At 33.1% G+C, this 17808-nt stretch overlaps 2 protein-coding genes across 2 annotated transcripts; one reads left to right on the top strand and one right to left on the bottom strand.

Moving 5' to 3' along the window:
• Nucleotides 1-6772: 6772 nt before the first annotated feature.
• LOC115447966 (transmembrane protein 208) lies at nt 6773-11592 on the bottom strand. The gene is given in 6 exon segments (XM_037446404.1): nt 6773-9159; nt 9162-9213; nt 9597-9737; nt 10227-10385; nt 11223-11294; nt 11374-11592. Coding segments are annotated over 5 exon segments (531 nt in total). The 5' UTR covers nt 11232-11294; nt 11374-11592; the 3' UTR covers nt 6773-8989.
• Nucleotides 11593-12504: 912 nt separating this feature from the next.
• Nucleotides 12505-16897, top strand: LOC115447965 (palmitoyltransferase ZDHHC3). The gene is made up of 3 exons (XM_037446403.1): nt 12505-12804; nt 16079-16233; nt 16660-16897. The coding sequence occupies exons 2-3, from the start codon at nt 16093-16095 to the stop codon at nt 16867-16869; spliced, it is 351 nt and encodes a 116-aa protein (XP_037302300.1). The 5' UTR covers nt 12505-12804; nt 16079-16092; the 3' UTR covers nt 16870-16897.
• The last annotated feature ends 911 nt before the right edge of the window (nt 16898-17808 follow it).

Genomic DNA, 17808 nt, shown 5'->3' with positions numbered 1-17808 from the left:
AACACTAGTAAATTCTCTTATCTATTGATAATTGAGCAATTTAATAGAGTTTTCTCTAAAGCTCTATGATGGAATTAAAGCGTGTTCAATGGGGTTTAATGCTGACTATGCTATATAGACACTTAAACTAACTTCTAAAGAGTCGTTGTCTTATGTCAACCGATTAGTCTAGTTCCGTCTAAGATCACTGTGTATTTACAAGTTCAAATGTACACGTAAGTATATGTTAACTTCATCCAAAATATTATTTGTTCTTTTTAAAATAAAATTAGCTCTTTATTTTACTAAAGAATAAGCGATTGTTTATTAGAGTTTAAAGCCTTATAAATTTTGATTTTTTTAGCTGCTTTTGTGGTTGACTGTACCAGTGTAATGACTGTACCTGTAATATGTCGGGATATAAGTATTATTTGCCTTGTCGCTCATTATATGAACGTGCGCACATTTATTAGAACTCAAATGATGCATAATTTTCCGGTTGTTATTGTATCCGAATAAGGTCGGCGCGAGGCAATACGCGTCTTTATATGCAGTTTAGTTTTACCTGCTTCCGTCTACCTCTCGTCAAGCCCTCCAGGGTGTTCAATGAGTAATGGTGTAAGAAAAACATAAAATCTCTAACGTATCGCGAAAATGCAACGGCTCTGTCTAATCTACGATATTATAATATTCAAGTGTTACTTTCTAAAGTCTATGGTGATGAACTGAAAACTTATGTCGCAGTTACTAATTGAAACTTTCTGGCTAACATTTGCTTCCTGCATTTGGCATTTTATTTATTGCTTTGAATGACGAGATGAGCTTGCCGTTCGCCTGATGGTAAGCGATACTACCGCCCTTAAACAGTAGAAACATCATCCACCACCTTAAATTACAAAGTAGTGTTTGTTATTCCACTATGCTGGCTATCCTGAGACATTAGATGTTAAGTCTTATTATGTCCAGTAGTTACACTGGCTACAATGTCCTTCAAACCGGAACACAAGAGTGACTACACACGGCTGCTTGGCGGCAGAAATAGACAATGTGGTGGTAACTACCCAAGCGGACTCTCACATATGATAGACCTGCCACCAGCACTTACCATTTACTTTTTAATTTTTATGTTTCGATATACCATATTCAAAGAAGGTTTTATTTCTCGTACAACTTTTACATTACCATGCGCCTGTCGCACGATGTCTGAGTAAACGTTAATCGTCAAATATAATGTCTAATGACCAAAAAATTGTAACGTGCCTACACAAAATAGCGTGTGTAAATATTACCTGTAAGTAAGTAAGTATCAATGGCTACTAGGTACTTCTTAGATATCAAGTTTACTAAATATGTATGCTATGAACTAAAATTTTAAATAAGAAAGCTTAACTTTATTATGATTCGGTTGACATAAAATTTATAATATTAATAGGTCTTGCCTGTCTTGTTTTAATAAGACGTATTTTTTCTTTCAAACGCACATTTTTTAAAAGTGCAATATGTGTTTGCACCATTTTAGCAACAAATGGCACGAATTGGGCATTTCAAAATTTACGCATATAAAATCGAGGCAAAATTGTAGGTACGTGAGGTTCCGCCCACAACACTTCACACGCAAATTTTATTCATTTAGGTAATAATGCTATTGAACTGTTGTATTAGAACCCGTTTAAAATTTGGTAACAACCATAAACCTTTTCATAATTTGATACTAGAAAAATATTAAACATTTTCCATGTGTGTGACGCGCGTGCGTTTACGCCTTGTCGTTAGTCATAGACTGACCTACTGACGATTGTCAAGAGCAGAGTTGACTTGTTTATAATAAAACCTATTGACATCATTTTAGCTTTTTATTTCACACACAACTATTACCTATATTTTTATGAGGCCCAAGGAATGTAAGTATACTAGTAAGGAACTAAGAATATAATAATTTGTACCACGAGAATTTTCGATTAAGTTAATCAAATTAAGCTTATTTAAATTTTTGCTACTCACTTTAAATTATTAAAAAAATGCGTATGTATGAATTTCATAAAATGTATTGCGATTTTGGAATTTGCTGTATTATTATCAATATACAATACCTATCGACAAATTCAACAATATAACCAAAAATAAACTGAGCACAAAAATATGTAAAATTTTCTTAATTTAATAATTTATAATAGAACAATAATAAAAAACATAACTCACGTTCTGATTATAGGCGTAAGTATATTTTCTGCGATCGTGATACGTCGTGCTCGTTGACGCGCGAACGTGAAATGTTCCACTGGCAGCGTGCGCCCGCGCATTCAAGCTGTCTTCTTTCCATGGCCATTCCGATTTCTGTGCAATAGCTGTTGCTACCACATATAGAATCATCGTGTCCAAACTTCAACTAATAATACCACTTATATTTCTATAACAATTAACTTATTCCAAAAGTTTAGCAATTAACTAAACAACACAACTGAAGCGGGCCAGAAAGCCGAGCGCATTGTTATGTCCAATAAAAATATCTCTTAAGTGATGTACGCTTCATCTTCTTCATACGTCTTTATCAACCTCTTCGGTGTAGCCTGCCTTCAACATCTTTCATTTGTTGCGGCATTGAGCTCATTTGATCCTGCGACCTTCTTCACGTTATGCGGACGGTTTTGTCCCATGGCTTTCACTCAGGATACGTGCATCACGATCTATTGTTTTGAGCAGTATGTCCAGCCTACTTCTGTTTTAGTCGCACCACTTCTTTGGTTACATATTATATTCATAACTTATCCGTAATATGTAATTACTAGCTTATAAAACCTCACATATGATTACAGTTTTTCTAGAATATTATGATGGCACTAAATCTATCTATACTTATAATAAATCTGAAGAGAGGTCAATTCTGTACATGAAATATATTTCCAAAATAACTATCAGGGGGTGATTAGGGATCGATACTGATGCCAAAATGCAATTAGTAAATTTTTGTCTGTCTGTCTGTCTGTATAACCGTTATAGAAACAAAAACTACTCGACGGATTTTAACGAAACTTGGTACAATTATTTTTCATACTCCTGTGCTGGTATACTTTTCATCACGCTACAATTAATAGGAGCAGAGCAGTGAAGGGAAATGTTGGGAAAACGGGAGAAGTTACTCCATTTTTTAAGCTTCCGTCGAGTGTGCAACCTTAATGGTTAAAGCTACACAGAAATCATGTATGACGGAAATGGTCTCCTTAAAATTATGTAAAAAATATCCCACGACAGCATATGTCTATCTTTTATGGTTGACTCACAATAACACGTGTAACTCCCGATAGCTTAGCAGTTCGAAGATTTCTCATTATATTTGTCTACTCTTACGTTTATAACACTCTCAGTCATCCCTAATTAAAAAAGTTAACATTATTAAATATTCCATAAAAAAGAATCATAGAAATCCGTATAGAAACACCAAAGTTATACATGAAATACGCTAATAATAAGCCATCAGGCGTGAATACTGAATCATGCTATAAGGATTATTTTTGTATATATATAAGGTCGCGAACGCACAGGCAGGCGACTTGCTTGGCGCCTAGAGGCTAGCGAATCACCTAGCGAGTAGTTTCGTAAAACGAACATTCTCGAACGTTCGCGACCGGCTCCATTTTTGAAGTCCGAAATCCACGCGGGCGAAGCTGCGAGCGGAAGCTAGTACTTCTAATAAAAAACTAATTCAACATGTTAGCATCTAGTTGTACCACAACATAAAAATGCCTGTTGGCCTAAGACATTATATGTCTGCTTTAACCAATACTTCTCTGAAGCGTCTAGTAGGTACACCTACGAAATAAATAGGTAAGTATACACTGCAAAATATAACATACATACAAATATTTTTTATTGGATAATGTACTGAAACATAAAGTGAAAAGCGTACAAAATATAGACATTACGTATTTCTAACATTTCTTATGTCTTTAATCATCTTCTTCTATAAATAGTAAGTTAATAGTACATACTTAAATGTAATGTAAACTGTAAACTTTGAAAATGTTAAAGTAACAATTAAAACTTAATTTTTTTGTGAGCAAGTGGTCAAAAATAAACGATTTTCAGGCGCTTATATGGCATAAACCCACTCTCACTAGCAAAACAACGCACTAACCTTATATTTCGAATTCATATATATATTTGAAATTTATAATAGGTATATATAGAAAAAACAAATTAAACAAGAAGTTTTTGCAATATTTCAGCTTTACTAAGGATGTTTCAAATTTATTATAATATACCTACAAAAGCTTTACTAGAATGTACTTATTGTGCAAAAACCTTCCGAAAAATCTTTAAAACATTATAAAAGCGTATCAAAATCCGTTGTTAGATTTAGTAAACCGAGATACAAACGGGCAAACATGGATAGAAATTTGGTTTTATATTAGGTAAGTAACTACTAAATATTAAACGTTCCTTGATGCACTTTGCATAACGATAAACTTACTATCACCAAAGCAACAAACTCTAAATCAATAAAATAATAGGGCTTTTTTATACATTTGGCTTGACAATACATCATGTAAATTGCGCTCGTGCGAGGGAGAGGCGGGTTGCTGGTTAGATATAATTCAAGTACTTAGATGTAATTGATGTAATTAATTTGTGCCCCTGTGGGCTCGGGAACATCTGGAGAATTCCGCCGCGGCATCCCCTGCCTGTCGTCAGTGGCGACTAATTGGGGCTTAGAAAGCTGGCGAGGCGAGCTGTGGGGGGTCTTTGAGGTGGACGACAATGCAGGAAGTCGGTCTCACGATGTCGAAGACGCTAACGGCGTCTTTAAGCGTCTGAAGGCATCTTGGCTTCCTCAATTAAAGAGGTGCCGCAATGCGATATAATGCAGGGTCGATTCGAAGCAGTTATCTTAGTGTCACAAGATACCCCGGGGTCGTCCGTAAGACCGTTGAAACCAAAATATCCGTTCCACACAACCCCTAATGATGGTAGAGACAACGACGGTAATTGCGCATTACGACAACGATATTATCTAGGTATTTCTAGTAATAAAAGCCGGTATTGTGTTGAAAAGTAGACTCATGGCACATTGAACATGACACTTAATCTATACTCTATACTTATTCTATAATCTTACGTAAACCTGAAGAGTTTGATTGTATGTTTGTTTGAACGCACTAATCTCAGGAACTACTGGTCCGAATTTATTTTTGTGTTGAATAACACATTTATCGGGAACTATATATTATAGATCATCAATGAAAAATGCTGCGAAAACGAGAAAAAATATTCCTTTTGAGAGCTTCCGTTATGTGCGCGACGTAAACAGTTAAAGTTCAGCGTAAACAATCGTGTAAGTATAAGAATTGTACCTCTAATAAAGTTCTAAAAATATTTTATTAAACAAAATTCCCCGCCGCATCTGTCTGGGCCTATCTAAACATGATAAAAATCAAAAACTTATGCAAAGGGGATCGATTAAATTTCGTATGAAGATAGTTTGAGACAACGGGAAAAACATGGTTACTTTCTATCTCGGGAAAATATAGGGCGATATTTTTATCCCGTAAAACTCTTTCAAGCGTGCAAAGCTGCGAATAATACAATATAATCATGTAGATTTAATTACATTACATTAGTTTAGCACCTACCTATAACACAGGTAATAGATAGACTAGAGATACTTACATAATAATATCTTGTAAGGAAGATAGATAAATAATCAAAAACAAAATATAATTACTTATAAGGCTATTTATTAAGACCTTAATAAACAAATGAAAATATAAGCTAAAGCTAAAATATTTTACTTATAGGCAAGTAGATATGTTGAATAAGTGCTTTAGAAATAGAAATAAAAACGTTTAGTAGGCAAATGATATCCTTGTATGTATAGTCAAGCGGCCCTAATCCGTCAACGGAGGCCTATGACTATCCGTCTTTTTGAAATTACGATCTAATCAAAGGACAGCTTTGATAGCCATAGGCAGAAGAGTCAAGAATCCCCCTATTTATCTATACGGCAGCTGATTTCGTGGGGAAAATTCAATTTTATTCTTCTTTTCTCACAGCCGATGACTGACTCAATAAAAAGGTAGGTTACATTTTCTCAGAGGCAAATAGAATGTTATCGGTAGTATCTAATTACTCACATTAGGTATATTTTTTTATAAAACTTCTATTTAAGTAAACGTTGCCTAAATATTTAAATAGATGACCGATCAATCAGTTTATTGACGGTATCCTAACCAAGTACTAATAAAAGAAAATAACAAGGCATTTTCCTTGATATTGTTAACTAAAGTCACCACAATAACATCAGTAAGGCCAATCATAATTATCTGGTACATGGATTACGAATAACTTAGCAATTATTAAACCGCATTAACGTCCCTGCATGCTCTCATATAGGTACAGATGTTAGGTGTCCATATGTTAAATCTAGGTTTATAAACAACAACAGTATGAACTGTTGTTCATGTATATAGTGTATAAAAGTGTTTGTAGATTTTAGTTGATTTATTTTTTATAATACTTAACTGTTTTATTTGTTTGAATTTAGCAATATCAGCTACTCATGAGTTGTTTACTCTCTCATTATAGGTATCCCAAACACAGGCATGGCCTAGTTTAGGGATCCCTGATAATTATTTAAATACGTAATTCAGATATGCCAATTATTTTTTAAGTAATTCTTAATGTTATTATTTCTGTGTTCTTTTGTTGCAATAAAGTTATTATAAAGTTGAATATATGTGTGTTATGTGATATTGTCAGGTCTAATCAACTGCATCTTCTCTTGGCAGGTAGAGCTCTCATTTATTTATTTATTAAATAGAATCTTACAGGATTTACACCCAATGCGATTATATTGACATTGTCATATTATAGCCAATTCAGATACAGATAGTTATGTATAGGTATTTCTTATAGTCGATACATTATTAGTTAGAGTTTCTATAGCTACCCTTATGAATTCCGCCAGTGTACAATTAAAGATATCTCCGTTCCGCCCAACTTCGTTAAATATGTTTATGGCTCTTACTATTGGAGCAATTTGTTGTTTATGATGATGATGATAATTGATGTTTACCTACACGTTTAAATGCATCTAGGAACATTAAAAGCGAAGCAGGCATTATGATCAATGACGGTATGTCAATGGCGAAGGGTCCATATAATCCGGTTCCTGCCGCCTTCGCTTTGGTAATTTGTATCTAATCATTAGACCGATTTGCAGTCCGCATTTAAGTGTACTAGTTCATATATGTTGTTCGGGTAACCTTTTGGTTTTACTCATCGTCCCTGCGGTATCGATCTTCCCTTCTACCTCTGTTCCTTGCTTCCGTGGATTTTCTTCCTGCTCTTTCAGCACCGTAGCAGAATAACGCCTAAATATATTTTGCCTAAAATGCCTTAATAAACGGCCTGTTCGAATGCGGTGCGATTGCGCATAACAATATTTTAATTAGGTATAACTTGCTTCATTTGCTTCTAGGAATTATAACGTCATAATGAAAGTCATCATAATAATTTTACACTGTATATTGAAACGGACAAAACTTCAACTATGTAGTTGCCATCTTATAACTACGTACAGGGCCCTTATTCTGTATGATAGTGTAAACGCGTAAAGCGGCCGTGTTATGTTATCTTCGAGAAATGTGCGTGGAATGGTATTCTGTAAGCCAAATTTCTATAGTCCTAAACATGATGCCTTGTGTTACGTGCTTGTTACGCTCTGTCAAAATAACGTGCGGGATAGAGAATAAGGCCCCAGTAAAAGGAAGGAATATAATATCTACACTCATATTTTTGAGAGAATGCAAAATAAATATTATAAATAACCTATTTAGAGAAAAATAGCTTTAACATATTACAAAAATACAGTAATATAGGAGAAAAGACTTAGATTAATGTTTTGCAGCATTATACAGTAAACCATAACGTGGCGTCAAAAGTACCGATATTAAACAATGTAATAAATCCCCGAAGAGTACAAAAATTCCACATAATAAATATATGTGAATAACAAAAAATACGCACCAGTAAACACTTACCACGAACAATGCTATGCGTATCAAAAAAATAATCAAAAATACATACATTGATTATGAACATTAGAACAGTAAATACTATTTTACAATAATACTTACTTAAATTTTCGTAAAAATACTTTAAATTGTCAATTAAATATCAACTCTATACAATAGTATGAATTTAAATTCATTATTTATCTCTTGCACTAAGTTTTAGCAAATTCCACAAACAACAATTAAGAATTTAATGTAGGGAAAAGGCAGTGCTATTACATTTGATACTAGACACAAGGTGCAAAATATAAATCTGTTGTCTTGATGGTTTTATAAGGAAATACTGAATAATAATTATTCATATTACATATTACGCTTATTTCTTTACAATACATTAATTCAAATCGAAATATAAAAATATTACAAAATATATTACTTTTAAAAATTATAGAATTATTCATAGTTATTACCAGAGTAGTTCTTAACGAAAATGTCTGTTAAATCTTATATGGGCAGTATGTCAAAGTCAGCAAAGACAATTTTTTTTATTTGTCTGAGTATTCTTTAATAGCACATTTCATAAAATACAATTTGGATATTTAAGAATAGTGATCTGTTTAAAAATGATCTTTACGAATTTATATTTAAAATCAAATTTATGAAAAACAAAGAATAATGTATGTGCCTTTAACAAAAAATAAATGTCACACAAGTGTAAATTGAACTTAACCATTTTTTTTACAATTCAAAACAGTAATATAATCTTAAAGTACTTTTGATCTTTATGACAATAAACATGTTACAGTTTTTAATTAATAATAAATTGCAAAAGTTATTTTATATTTACATGTTATTTGATGTATCAACCTTTCCAATATTGCTTAAGTATGAATAGAAAAAAAATAACCACCTAATGTTATTAGGGGCTATTAAGTTATCATAATATATGAATGGCATGAAAAGGGTGTATTACTATGTAAGTACTATTTAATGATTACTCCCTACTGTTGGAATCGCTTCATTTTTCTTTCCATTTTTTTCCGTTTCTTTTCATCCTGCTCTGTATCTTGGGGTGCTTCTTGGAAGAACCATGGGCCGAGAATATTTACCCACAATAGCCAAAAAGCCCTCACAGGAAGAAGAAGGAGAAGTAACCAGAAGTAGTTTGAAAAACTGCTAGAACATGTGTGATGGATGTTAGTATAACAATATCCTTTTACGGTGTCTGAAAATAAAGAATATTACTGTTATTCATAACATGGAACCATAATTATACATACACATAAATATTGGGAGGGATGGTTAATTTTTACCTCTAATACATAAGTTACAGCCTACAGGCTAGCTGGCATTTCAAGGATACGTGAATGCAAAAACTAATTGATTCCTTCTTTATTGAAATGTTTGTGCTTTTATTTTATAGCATCCTACAATAAAAACAATATCCAAAACATTCCGAGTCATCTACAAATTAAACATGCATAATATAAACATTGCAATATGATAAATGTATTATGTATGCACTAAAAATCCTTATTTGCCACTGTTGTTGTAAATTGGTTAAACATCAATATAATAATAGTTAAATATAGGGCGTAATTGTTATACTCACTCTCCCATACCACCTTCCATGTTTAAATCTAATCCAGGGTCAAGGAGCTGGCTATTATCTGAATAGCTGGGACGACTTATATACCTCATTATTTGATTGCATGTTACATAGAGAGCAATGACAAAAATGTTCATGACCTAAAAAAAAATATTATCTTTTATATATTTTTAATTATACTTTTATTATCATGGAAAAATCCTGATGAGAATTTATATATGTATGTATCAGGGTATTGTAAATAATTATTTAATGTGTAATCTCAAGCACTGTGTAGAAAACTATAAACAAATACCTAATGGCCTCACACTCACAATGAGTACAAGAAAAAACACATTATTCTCCTTCTGCAACCAGGCAAGAAAGCTATGCTAAGATCCTACCACAATCTTAAATTTGTTAGCTTGCCACTGTTACTTACTTTTCACGTTCTTGGGACCAATAAATTATGCCTTCAGAACTATTAACAACAAACATAAATATCCTTATTATACTAGGTGTACAAATACACAATAAAAACTAAAGATGTAATTAAAAGTAGTTATCCATTTATTTACATTTCTGGTACATGGCTAGTCAAAACACATTGTACTGTTTCTTCAATTAGTTATAAAGAAAATAATACTTACTATAACCCATGCTGTTAAGTATTCATAATAAAGGAACAAAGTAACACTGGTGTAAACTGCACATGCCCCTAATGACATGTTACGGTAAAATGATACCGTTGCAGAATTCTCAGCCAAAATTTGTTTAGCCCCCTTGGTGGGTGCTTTTCCTTTCTGAGGCTGAAAAAAAGCATAATATGTGATATACAATACACAATATTATATATATTATGAGATTTGAATGCACCAGTAGATTCATACTAGCACACTACTGGTACACATACACAAAAAAGTAACGCCGTTTTTTAAGTAGCTCTATAACATCTCACTTGTTTTTTGACATCTACTAATCATCAATTTAAATAAAGACAAATATAACTGTATGGGTTTTCACATTTCTGACTAAATTGATATTAAAAGAAGTCTTTCTCACAAAAATTATCATGGATTTTAATTTTGTATTGGTCTTGCTTTGTATCAAAAAATATGGGTAATTTTCCAATACTTCTAGGACCAGAAGCTTGGTGAGACAAGCTTAGAATATTTTTTTCCTTTAACAGGGAAAAGAAATTGTTAACCACACTATTAAAACCTGCCCTTTCTTGGTGTAGCAACGCCTATGATTATACTATACCGTAAAAATGTGACATACCTCCATAGAAGAGACAAAAATTGTGACAAACTTAACGGGATAAATTTAAAAATATCTTTGTAGCTTTAGGTATATACATTTTTATATTTATAGAGCCAATATATTCAACAAATTATTAGATAAATAGCAGGATAATATTATATTTTCTTTACGTATGAAGTGTAGTGACATATTTGAGGTTTCCAAAATAAAAAAATGTTAATTATGTATGGCCATTTCTTTTTCAGAGTTACATTATTTTATCCAACCTAAATTATAGCAAAGCACGATTAGGATAATTCTTGATAATCCGTCAGAAAATTAGGTATGACAGCCATATTTTCCATAAATGAGAAATACTCTTTAAATTATAAATTATAACTTACAGGAGGCATAATTGTTTTTGAAGTCTTGAAGCTTACTGTTGGGTATTGTTTGCGCCAACTTCGCTTGAAATTCTGTAAAAATACAATATAAGTCTATAGGTTGCTTAATTATGTACACATTTAATCGGTTTATAGTTTCACTGTATTATACCTTCGGCAATAGGAACTATTTTTTTTTTATTTAGAAGTGTTACGATTCGGTGTACACCAACTAACGCATTGTCCTAAAATCTATCATGTACACATAATTATAGAAACATTTAACTTTTTAATTCGTTATCCACAGCTATGCGATGAGAACTGAGAAAACTGAAAATTGAAACATTTAAAACTGAAACGTCAAAATTGTTATGTCATTGCTCCATGTGGCAATTCGTTCAAAACCGAATATATTTGGCTTTCAAATTAATAAATTAAAGATGGGGCGGCATGTTCGGCTGCATCATGTATCTTGCAGCTAATGTTGAGTAGGACATACAAGAGGCGGTATATTTGTCCGGGACATGACGTCAAAATGTAAGAGTGGCTCAAAATTATATATGGTACTACTTCAAATTTTATGACGCGGCAGTCGCGTTACTTATTCTCCGTCTCTGGTAAACAGTAGGACGAGGACAGTGAGGTAGAGAACCGCATGCTACAAATTACAGTAGGACGTTATTTTACAATGGACATTACATTACTGCGTTTCGAGTCGCGAGCGAGAGGGAAATATTTTGAGGGTTAACATTACAAAATACTGTAAGATACGCATTGAAGCGCCGAGCCTCACTACGCCTCGCCTCATTTGAAGTAGGACGTTGTACCGGCTCAATGCTAAAAAGAGGCTACTCTTACAAACTCTTTTTTATGTCATGTCCTACCCAACTCTACTTGCAACAGCTTGTAGGATGTACTGCAGCTATGATATGAAGGTCCTCAAAAAAGTAGCTTGAACTGTTCTGTATCTACTTGCAACCGAGGTTTCATATAGGGCTAAATCTCACACTTACTAATATAATATAGTACGATGCACTTGTTTGGTTTTTGTATGCTAGAATAAAACAAAGAAACAACTAAATGGATTTTGATAAAGTTTGGCATACGAGTAGATAATGTCCCGGACTAAAACATTGACTACTTATTACCCTGGTAAGTAGTGCTTCTGAATTTAAGAAATGTGTGAGGCAAGTATCCGTTTTTTCAGAATCTGAATTCCGTTTCTAGATTCAGATTGCGATTCCTATTGTATAAGCCCTGCTTAAGAATTCGAATTTGGAGTATTTTAAGGATTGTATTCGTAGCTGTCATATATATCTATGGTAGCGAGCAAGTAATCTGTGGCGGTGAAAGAAGTACAAAGAGAACAATTTCGTTTCATTCATTTATTGATTTTGAATACTTACCTATCTTTTGAATAACTCTTACCATGAAATTCCAAGTGGCGTAATAAAGCTCTAAATTCATTTCTGTAAACTTATTTTTGAGTCTCACAAAACAGGAAACATAGGAAAACTATGAAACTACTGAAAACATTATCTTCGACCGACGCTAAAATTTAGGTTGGTTGCTATTTCTTTACAAGAATTGTGTTTTTGCAGAGGTAAGCTATGTGCATAATTCGTTTTTAAATCGCTATCCTTGTTTTGCGAATTCACTGTCACTGCTTTTAAAAGAAAGTTTTAAAATTTACACATACCTTTGCCAATATAAAATTGCGCGTGGAGTGTCCTACTTGAGAAATGCAGTGCGATTTAATTGTCCATTTAATGTTGCTACAGACAGTACAGTGCTCTAATGCTTGGCGACAGAACCTTCTTGATTCTATGTTCATTTCAATCATAAATAAATTAACTGCAGCTCAATTCTTATGTGGAATTTGCGCCAAAATGCTAATCAATACAATAGACAACTTTCGTTAATGATATTTGACTCTAGTTTATTAATTAATTTTCATATGGGTAGTGGTGCAGTAGTGTGGGTGAATGTATTATATAAATATATTGTGGTTACAACATAAATGTTGTATTTAAAACATTAGGATATAAGTTATATCTCAGTCACTCAAAACATAATATAAAGTCGAACAAATAAGCTGAGCTTGATTATAGCGAAATTTATGTTTATGAACTTCAACATCTCTGTTGCTCTTTGGTATATTGAAGTATATTATGTTTTGTTAGTTTAGGTATTATTTTTAGTCATTGGTCTGATGACTTTGTATTAAGCTATAAAAATTAAATTCTGGTTTCAGGGGTTGATTGCTGACCAAAATATTATTGTTTTGATCAAAATACAATTGCCTAGAATTATAATTTGAGTTTCATATGCCAGTAGACTCTCCACATCACTTATTACTATATCCTCTAAATAATACTTTCATACCAGTCTCAGCATTATTGTTTAAAAAACTAACAGCAGTTGTTTAAGTCATCAAAATTAGAATAGTAATGTCAATGACCTCCATCTGTCAGCTGTTAGTTGGTTCTAAAAAAGTATTATAAATTATTTTTTTGCAAATTATTAGATACTAACTAGTTTCATTTACTAGTAAATTAGAACTGTATTTATTCTCTCCTAAAAGTTTTGCACATAAGGATTTAAAGTTTTATGAACTAACAGAAAGATGCAATAAGTAAATAAAGCTGAGTACTTAAGTTTATTTACTTCTTTGGAACAAATGCGACACAGTATTGATGAATGACAATGATAAGTATTTTAGAAACTAGCAGGTAATAGTGGAATAGAAGACTAGACTAGACCCACATGGAAACTGTTTCGATTTGGATGATAAATTGAAATTTTTTTTTACACTATTCCACATTTCCCAGTTTATTTTTATCAGCTATCATGAAAATATTTATATTAATATAAAATAACTGGGTTTGTTAATTTTGATTGTAAGAAACTACAAAACAAAAAGCCTAAAGTTGGTTTTGATTAATGTAATTTTAATGTAAGTAGCATCTACTGGGATACTTTGCCTGCTCAATGTTTGATATTCATGTCGTAATGCTAAAGAACCACTATTTCGGGTTCAGGAACAAAAATATTTTCAATTATATTATGGGCATGGTTTAATGGCTCCACTGTACCTGATGCTGAGCACAGTCCACATAAAGTATTAATTAATACTTATTTCTGCCTCTTGAATATTCAAAGACTGCACTTACACAGTCTTCTATTGGAATGGTTGTTGTGAGTAGAATTGACGATAGTATTAACAAATTGAACGAGAATCAACAAACTAAGGGACTTTCTGGAGGAAAATATGTGATTGAATTTACTTGTGATGTAAACCCTTTGAAGAATTAAGATTTGAAATTCCTCAACATTATTTCTATATCACCTAAAGCGTTAGCAGTTTGGCATTTAATATATTATTTATGTTACAATGGATTTATGATCTGAAAGAAAAACATTAATTGCCGTATTCAAATACGGTAATGATCGAGTCTACATTATACAGCCATTCAGAAAAAGTCTTTGTTTTACATTATTTACGCTGCATTTATTATTCTCAGAAAATGAGTCACTTGTAGTAATTTTCCATTCTTAGTTACCGTTAGATTTACAATAATACGAGTTGTTTCTAATTAAGTAAATGTTGCTACTTAAGTGTAATTGGGATGTGCAGGGTTCGATTCCCAGGTCAGGAATCATTGTGTGCGTCCCTGAAGTTGTTTCCTTAGGATTGGATTCTTCAAGAAGGGTGCCTAAGGAACATGGCGTATGTTGTATGTGATTTAAATCACTTAGTTATTTACGTAGTATGATTATGCGACTGTCAGTTAGTTAATTGAATTATGTTATTTCGTTTCTAGGTGAAGCGTACAATTGTATCTCTGTGTAGGTTCAGTCACCCATTAAAGTGGCCTAACAAAAACAAAACTGCCAAAATGGTAACCCTTTAAACATCAAATGTTGTTATTCATTACTCAAATGTTACAGATATTTCAGTCTGTCTATTTTTATACCTTTCTTTTGTACCAATATTTTTTATATGACTACAACTGTTATTATGCAATATTAAAAATTACACCACTCTGAGGTCACACGACATGACAAAGACGAAATAACATTGCAGCTCTTTCATTTAATTACTATAGATCCGAATTTTAAAACCCAATTCACATAAATCGGACTCTTCGTAGTTACGTCTACATTCTTTGTCAACTATAGTTCGCTTTGACGGTAAAGAAAACCACCGCGAGAAACCCATATAGGTATGTCAAGTCTGCCAACCTTAACTTAAACGACTTAAAACCCTCAGTAGTGGAGCAGGCTTGTGAAATAACAAATAACGAAACTTTATGAAGATAATAAAATCTGTTTCAATTCGTACTTTAGATAAGCTAAATTTTGTGCTAGAAGCGTGACAAATATTTTATGTCCATGCTGTTTAACAATACTTGTGATTTTATTGAGTTCCTTGCATTTGTGGCGGGAATTAATAATTGTTATTATTATTAATAACAATTATTAATTCCCGCCACATAATAAACACAGTAAAATATGTGGCGGACTTGATCAATGACATTTTATTTTTACGGTGTTTTAGTATTTAGATGGTTTCGTTTTGTTAAGTGACTTTAGTGGCTGACTGTACATATAAAAAACAATAAATAGGAAAGTAATAATAATAAGATTTGTGTATATGAAGATCTTAATTGTTTTTTGCGTAATGTGAGCAATTTGTCGAACTTAGCCATTATTTTTATTACAAATTTGTGTTTTGTGTATTTGCAACTGCCCATGTAATAATAATAGTTAAATACATAATATGTTTTACATGAATCGTCGAGCGAATTCACATCTAATAATATACTGAATAAAATGGTATATTTTAAACTGTTTCTATTTGTGCATATTTCTAGATCAAAAACAACCAATGATACGTGATTTCTATGATAGTACTGATGAAGATGACATGGAAAGTCAGTATCAGATTGACCCAGAGTGCTTGGTGCTGACTCCGCCAGACAAAGATATGCATAACCGGTGCTGCGGGGGCAAAGCCTGGTGTATAAAGGTATGTTCAATGTGTAACTTCTTTCGTCACTTCTTATCTCTATCTACTGTAGAGTAGACATAGTATTTACAAGCTTTTCGCCGTTGTATATGTGGCACAGATTTTAATAATGGCCGATGGTCTATCGTTCACTTCTGGAAATTCGATTCCGAAATTGAAATCTACAGTATCATCAGAATCGGGAGTAGAACCCACGAATCGAATTCCGGGTCATATTTATCCATTTTTATTGTTGCTCTCTAGCTACAACAATAAAATAACTAGTTGTCTGCAGCATGAAAGTGGTTTACTATGGGATAGGGAAGATTTAATATTCCAATTAATCTAGGACGAGTGCTTTAATGTCATCGAAACTAGTTCAGTGTTGTTTTGAACAACATCCAAATATGTTCAATAACTATCTGTAGTGTTAGTTATCTGTTTCAGGATATATGTGGCATAATATGTGCAGTGCTGACATGGTTGTTGATACTGTACGCGGAGTTCGTAGTGATGATGGTGATGTTGCTGCCCAGTTTGTCGACGTACCCGTTCTACAGTTACGTCAACATATTTATATTCCAGATACTGGCATTCCTTGCGTTTGCATCACATTTGAGGACTATGTTCACCGACCCTGTAAGTTTACCTTTATAAATATTATTAGCTATTTCTAATTTAAAAGCGGCGATAGCCTAGTTGGTTGTAGAACGAACTGCCGAGATGAATGTTCGCAGGTTCAAAACCAAAGGGCACACACCTCTGACTTTTCTAAAATTAGGTGTGTATTCCTTATGAATTATCGCTTGCTTTAACGGTGAAGGAAAACATCGTGAGGAAACCTGCACACCTGAGAAGTTCTCTATATGAAATTTTTGCAAGGTGTGTGAAATCTACCAATCCGCACTAGACCAGCGTCGTGGACTAATCCCTCTCAATAGTAGAGGAGGCCCGTGCCCCACAGTGAGACAGTATATAATACAGGGCTAATATTATTATTATTATTAGCTTTTGCTCGCAGCTTCGCCTGCGTTTACGCCTATTTCCACCTATCCTCTACTATAACACATTAGGCCCTAAGGGGCCGTTTAAGTATTACGTAACGCATTTTTATATTTTTGACACTCCCACCCCTATGTAACGCGATTTAACTTTTTCCTGTACGCTCCCGCACCCTCAAAGAGTTATGTTACTCTTAAATTACATTTTTTTTTCGCAAAGTACCAGAAAATCGCTAAAATACCTTTGTAATTGTTTTAAAATAAAAACTCCAATGTTACATAACGCGTTGTACGAACCCCCTCCCATCCAAATTGCGTTACGTAATACTTGAACGGCCCCTAAGGTGGGATGATGAATTTTCATAAACCCGCGGATATGCGTTAATCGATCAATCACCTATTCCTATTTAACGTTTTGGAAGATGAGAGATTATCTATTCATCAGTATTTATTTTTATGTTGATCTTTATTTTTTCCTTGTGATACGTATTTGAATGATTTTTTTGCACTGGATTCGGTATAGCTTGGGTGGTTTCAGTTTAATTTCATTGAAATTTAACATTAATCTTGGACTACGAAGATGCAGGGAGGAACT

The sequence above is a fragment of the Manduca sexta genome, unplaced genomic scaffold, assembly GCF_014839805.1.
Source record: "Manduca sexta isolate Smith_Timp_Sample1 unplaced genomic scaffold, JHU_Msex_v1.0 HiC_scaffold_2967, whole genome shotgun sequence".
NCBI lineage: Eukaryota > Metazoa > Arthropoda > Insecta > Lepidoptera > Sphingidae > Manduca > Manduca sexta.
The sequence above is the reverse complement of the archived record's forward strand: the minus strand, read 5'-3'. Positions and strand labels throughout refer to the sequence as shown.

Excerpts from the sequence above, each read along its gene's own strand:
- LOC115447965 (XM_037446403.1), top strand. The coding sequence starts at position 16,093 with ATGATACGTGATTTCTATGATAGTACTGATGAAGATGACATGGAAAGT. Across the intron at positions 16,234-16,659 it reads GCAAAGCCTGGTGTATAAAG|GATATATGTGGCATAATATG; the intron begins GTATGTTCAATG and ends TATCTGTTTCAG.